We start from the raw sequence: 6321 nt of genomic DNA, 5'->3' as shown, positions 1-6321 counted from the left end.
GCACCTAAAGGTTCTGTTTTCATAGCATTTGGAAAAGTGAACAAACACAGAAGACCTGTAACAACGTGGTAAAGTAACAGAAACACAATTTTAAGGCTATGCAAAATTAAAACCATATTCCAGGCTTCCCAGTCATTTTACAAGTCCAGGTGAGGATCCCAGCCTTCAGCAATCCTCTCTTGGGGTTCATTTTTCCAGCTCTGTGACTGAACTGCGGGAACAAGCTGCCTCACAGGCTCTGCTCCCCTCTGTCTAGTTGCCACTTCCCAAAGAGGCTTCTTTCAAACAGCCTCAGGGTCAACGCTTCCTTTCTCAAAGCATTTCACACAAGTGGGTGTTTCCGGACACCGTTTCACTTGTTTAGCGGACAATTAGTACGTTTAACTCACTTGTTTTCAGCCCAGTCCTTGGACTCTGGACTCTCAGCAGCCTAGGGATAACATTTCAGATATCCTCCAGCCCGAAGCCTTACAAATCATTCCGTGTGTCAACGTGATTTCTCTCCCGCATGGACTCACAGCCAGCGGTAACTCATGAGCACCGCAGACATCCTACACAGCTCCAACACATCCCCGACAGCCACAGGCACCAGTGAAAACTGTGAAACGGCTCCACAGACCACTTCAGTGCCACCTGTGGAAAATAACCTCCCAACCTTCTCCCTTTGCCTGGGAGGGGGCTCAGGACAGTTGTTTGACAGCCGCCTCCTCCCGCCATGGCCCTGCCTCCCGCCCAGCGAGGGCGACAGCCACGGGGGCTGCGAAACCCCTGGCTGGATGGGATTTTCTAGATGGAGTGCATACAGACCCCCTGATTTCTGTGCAGGGCCAACCGGCCAACGTCAGATGTGTTTCTTGCACGTGACTTTCCTGATGCTTCATGAAACTCTTCCTGAGCACAAATCTTTTCTTGCAGAGGGTGCACTGGAAGAGCCTCTCTCCCGAGTGCCGGCGCTGGTGGTTTAGAAGGTAATCCTTTCTCCTGTAGCTTTTGTGACACTCGGAGCACTTGTATGGCCTCTCTGCCGTGTGAGTTATCTGGTGTCTAGTGAGCCACGAACGGCAAAGGAAGCTTTTCCCACAGACGCTGCAAACGTAGGACTTGCCCCTGCCTCGGTTCTCCTGCTGGCTGGCTGGGCTGCCCCTGGGCGCAAAGTGCTGCCTGCACCCGGTGCAGGCATCCGGCTTGTCCCGCTGGTGGTCCCAGCAGGGACTGGCTAACGGGTTTTCCACCAGAATGTTCTCCTTGCTTTCCACAGACGGCTGCTCCTCTCCGCCAAGGCCGTTGAGGTCACGAAGCCTGGTTCCACCCGCAGGGTTTTGTCCACACTCGGTGCCGGCCCCGAGCTGTGGCCCCGCAGGCAGCCCCTCGCAGGAGGCAGGAGCAGCACCCTGTCCGATTCCTTTCTCACCTGGAGCGCACGGCTGCGAGTGCAGCAGATGGAACACCCTTTCGCTGAGACTCTTCTCACATGTGGGGCCTGGAAACATCTCCCCTTCTTGGGCTGCCTGGGGAGTCTGAAGATGCTCCTGCTGGGTGGAGTTTCTCTCACACTTGTCGTATGCGCACAGTCTCTTTCCAACGCTGTTTTCCTGAGCGCTAAAGAAATCCAAGTGCTCACCAAACCCTTGGTCGTACTGAGCGTCACCCCCAAGGCCGTTCCCAGTGGTGTTTGTTTCCATCATTTCTGAATTCCACTGACCGTCCCATGTCACTCTGCGGCTAGGATCCTTGGAAAACTTCTCTTCAGGTCTTCCTGGCACCTCCGAGTCACACACTGTGCTTTCAAAACAACCTGCCGGAGGGTCCCTCTCTGGGTTTTCATCGTGCACTGAAACAGATAAATTTCAGAGTCTTTCAATCAAAGAAGCCTCTTAACAGTACCCTCCAAGTCTACAGCCATGTCATGCTAACAGACAGACAAAGTAAATAAGATGGGAGGTTTTAATCCTGAGGGGGAGAGCAAGTACCAGTGTTCCACTGAAACAAAATCTCCAGGAAAATACAAGACCTTTTTGCAATTATTTTTTTTTTTAAATCTACACAAAAAATCATTAATGCAATGTCTCATCTTCACCCTCTCATCCACATGTCCGAAGCATCAGGTCTAAGTTCTTCCCCCACAGAGCGGACGCCGTCACACCTCCGTGCTCTCAGCTGCTCTCCGACACTCCAGCGAGCATCCAGAGAAGCAAAGGTCTGAGCCGAGGCATGGATGCCAGCTCAGCGAGCGGGTGCGGGTGCACCCTTTCTTGTACGTCTCTGCAGGCTGGGCTTCTGCAGGGAGACATTCTCAGGCTGTGTCTTTCCTCGGAGAGCTCGGAGCACTGCTGAGTGGAGGAAGCTCTCACACCTTACTAGTGATCCCCAGACAGGCATACAGCTGTGGCTGGACGCAGAGGCACGCCCAGACTGAGAGCTGTCAGTCAGGCTGCCTCTCCCCTAGACGCCTCTCCTGCTTTCTTCGGAAAACATTTACGACTCCTGATAATCCAACCCAAAAAAGGTACCTGGCACCCGAGCTACTTAGATTTGCCATTGGACAAAATTGTTCTGCTGACCTGCAAATTCCCTCTTTCTGTAATTACTGTTTCCTGTGACAAATACCCAGTGCTTCATTTTCCAGATTATTTTCACCAACGCTCTTCGGCCCAGCTTTCTAACGCTCCACAATTTTTCTGTCCCCTGTTCTGACCTGTGACCCTTCCAACATCTGCCAGTTGCTACAGAAAGACTCCGCTGAGCACCGTGAAGGACCACGGGTCTCTCAGCAGCGTCAAGTCCAAAGTTGTCTGCCCTGCATAAACACCGTGAGCTCTTATTTCTCCAGCTGCGTACTGGGACACCAGCACACAAACATGTTACCACAGGCCAAGCTAAAGCGTGAACGTAAAAGGCACCGGTTGCTCTACAGTAATTGTCTAAGCATGTCCTCTCACCCCAGTAACTCCAGGTTACGTGTAAGCACAGACTGGAAGGTCTGGAACAGACGGAATCAGCTGGGAAGCCCACCTTGTGAGCCCTCTCCGAGCAGCTGGAACAGGTCTCCCTTCGGAAGGAGTTAGGTGGAGCTGATCCAGCCTTACACCAGGGCAACACTCTGGATGACCTTTTTCAGTGTGGCAAAATCATTCACGTCGGCAGTTCCCACACAGTTACTGGCATACTGAAAAGTTTATCCCTCAATTTACTCCGCACTAACTTCATCATGTGACATGAACGTTTAAATAACTTACAAGAAGTGAAGGAATTCCAGGCTACCAACTGATTTCTGCACAAAATATTCCTCCGTACCCCCTCCTCAGTTATCCACTTGAGAGCTATACGGAGTGTTCCAGGTTGTGGCCCACAAGATTATATTTAACTAATATCCCCATCCAAATTTGCACACCCATTCCTTGAGGTTAAGCCTTGACCCAAAGACGAATCTCCCTGTATTAACTCCACCTCAAGCACGGTCCGTACTCCAAGCGCGCTCTGAACAAAAACTCCTCCAAATGAACATTAGTGTGTACATCTCCAAACAGCACGTCCTAAAACTGTTTTGCATTAAAGCTGCCTTCTCTTCCGCTGCACAATAGTCCTCCTGCTTGGGAATGCAAAGTTGGGGCTCTATGTTCATTGGTACCAGCTTTAGACACCATTAAGCCAGCCAGAAGTACAAAGTTGATCCGTAAGGCCTGAGCACACCACTGTGCTTGCCTAAACAGAAACCCAAGACAGTGCCTATGACAGTTTTAGGTAAGCTGATGGAGGAAGGAGCCTCTTCAGCTGACAGAACCTGAAATTTTTGTAAACAAATGTTAACCGGCAGGCTGAGGTTTGTTTCAGTTCTTTCATGGCCTACATTATAAGGTCACGATGTTTAATATAATATAAAAAAAATGCCCTAAATTAGATTTACTGACCCAGAAATCTCAGCTCAAATCCTTTACTGACCTGTACTTGGATACGCAGAGATTTTTCCTTTCTCCAAGTCTTGTCGTTCAGGGCAGCGTGGGTCCTCCTCTTGTTTAATCCATGATAAAACACCAGTTGCATCAGCCTGAAATCCTGCTCGTTGGGGAGAATTTACACAATTGAGAAACACTGGAGAAAGATGTAAAGCACGGAAGATTTGGGAATTCACAAAGATAAGAAAAGTGCTGACAAAGCCTCAGGGAAGACAGACGTGAAGAGACACCTGAGGGGCAATTCCTGCAGTGGGACTTTTTGTCAGGGAATCCTCACCTGTGTCAGGGTATCTTGGGAGGTCCTCACCCCCAGGGCCTGGCAGCTCCCTGGCATCCGCCTCTTTGCCTTCCTTGGTCTGACTCGAAGCCTCAGGCTCATAAAACGCTTGCTGTGCTAAAGGCGAAAATTCAAGCCAAGCGTAACTGCGTGAGCTCAGGATTTCACAAGGGTGAAACCTGCTCTTGTTTTGTTTTTTTGTTTTCCCCCAAGCCAAGCTCCCATAAGCCCAGTTTCTTAATGAAACCTGACGGAAAGGTCTAAAAATCCCAGGTTGCTACATACACTGGAAGCCAAGTAAAATTACAGTGGGGCCAACAGGTAGAGCTGCTACCCTTTGTAAAGAGTAAGGACAGCTAAGCTCCAAAGCAGAATAGTTTATTCCTAAAACAAAGAGGTATCACCAAGCGAGAAGGCAACAAACAGGTCCCTGGGCTGCACAGCCTTCCTGTACAGCAACAGCACTACCAAGGAGTCGGTGCGCTCGCTCCTGTACGCAGAAAAACCACAGAAGAGAAGGGAGGAGGGAAAAGGCAGCCTGAAGCCTCTGGATATGCAGGAGGACAAGCACCGCGTCCCTGCAAGAGAAGTTGCCACAGCTGCTCTGATTCCCTCGGAGCCAGAACAGCGTGCACAGTCCTGCCTCCACACAATCGCAGCCCCGTCAGCCCAAAAAGTGACGAGTGGTTGGCTTTGCACTAGATATTTAACCAGCTTAGAGCTATCAACTTGAGGGAAGCAAAGTAAGGAATTAAAGGGAGAATGACACATTTCCTATTCCACACTGCACTGCTTGGATGAAAACCAGCCACATAGGCTGCAAACTCCAAAACGGCTGTGAGAAGGGAAAGTCGAAATACCAGCCCTTACCCATGAGGACTGGTGGCAAGTGTGTTCAAAACTTGTGAGATTTTTGTAAAAGATTTGAAATACATGAGAAGAGGTGGGAAAAAAACCCTCAGCCCTTGGAATTCAATCCCTCTGTTTCATTTTCCCTCCGAGGTATGCAGTTACTCATCTGGGCAGGGCTCTTCAGGAGTTTCTCCAGCCTCCTCTCCCTGCTGATCCGCAGAGCACAACTGTTCCTCTTGCTTAATATGGATTATGCTGTCTTCTATTAATAGGAAACAATGTTATTTTAATTCCATACACAAAATTAATTCCAATTCTCGTCCCATCCTAGGCACAGCAGCTCTGTTCTAGCTCACATTCTAGAGAAAATCTCACTTCAGTTCTAGTTCTCCCTGACCAAGGTCTCTTAAACACACCTAAAACATTTGTCACAAAAGCCTCATCAGATATTTGAGCCTCAGAAGCACACAACATTTTCATGCAAATGTAATGTCCATTTTGTTGCGGCACCCATTAGCAAATGAAAACACGTTCTACGCGGCCCGGGGGAGAGGACAGTGCCACTTGAATTCTTGTTCTCGAGTTTTGTTTCTGCCAGAGCTATGCTGTTTCCTTCTGAGTCACTCCCATTAAAAAGCAGACCACTTCTAACCCACCAGAAACACACTAGTGAGAATTATGAATGGAACTTATCGAAAAAAGAAAAGTCTGTGAAATAAATAAGGAAAAACAGATGGGCTCACGCTCTACACATTACCTTCGTACCTTTGTAACACAATCAATGAATTAGAGGAACACTTCTCACGTGTGTAAAACCAACCACATTGTGTACACGGAACAGAAAGTCCTCTTGACAGCCATTTCAGGCTGGAAAAGCGAGCATCATCCCACTTTGACTGGCGATGCAGACACGGCCTAAGTGCAAAGGGACTGCCGGTTTGACGCGTGCAACTGCAGGCAGCTCAGCATCCAGGAGAGGGAAAAGAAGTGGTTTGGAGTAGAATCATAGAGTCATAGAATCGTTATGGTTGGAAGAGACCTCAAAGATCATCAAGTCCAACCGTATACGTGATGCCACCCTGTCAACTACACCATGGCCGAGTAGCGCTCTGGTAAGGGTACTAGGGATGAGATGCCCAAAAGCCACGTTGGGAAGACCGCTCGCAACACAGCACGCGCCTCGGAGAGCGGCTGACGTCCCCAAACGAGCCCAGTTCGTGGGGTTCCGGCACTCCGTGT

General features: G+C 49.5%; 1 protein-coding gene across 1 annotated transcript; it reads right to left on the bottom strand.

Annotated features, from left to right (window-relative positions):
- Positions 1–680: 680 nt before the first annotated feature.
- LOC104157351 (zinc finger protein 391-like) lies at positions 681–5344 on the bottom strand (the record flags this gene model as incomplete). The annotated part of the gene is made up of 5 exons (XM_009694650.1): positions 681–1831; positions 3940–4053; positions 4231–4347; positions 4635–4720; positions 5245–5344. Coding segments are annotated over 5 exons (1568 nt in total), but the record flags the coding sequence as incomplete, so codon positions are not given.
- Between the last annotated feature and the right edge of the window lie 977 nt (positions 5345–6321).

Source organism: Cariama cristata, unplaced genomic scaffold (genome assembly GCF_000690535.1).
Source record: "Cariama cristata isolate BGI_N322 unplaced genomic scaffold, ASM69053v1 scaffold12902, whole genome shotgun sequence".
NCBI lineage: Eukaryota > Metazoa > Chordata > Aves > Cariamiformes > Cariamidae > Cariama > Cariama cristata.
Note: the sequence above shows the minus strand (reverse complement) of the source record. Positions and strands in the feature narration are given on the sequence as shown.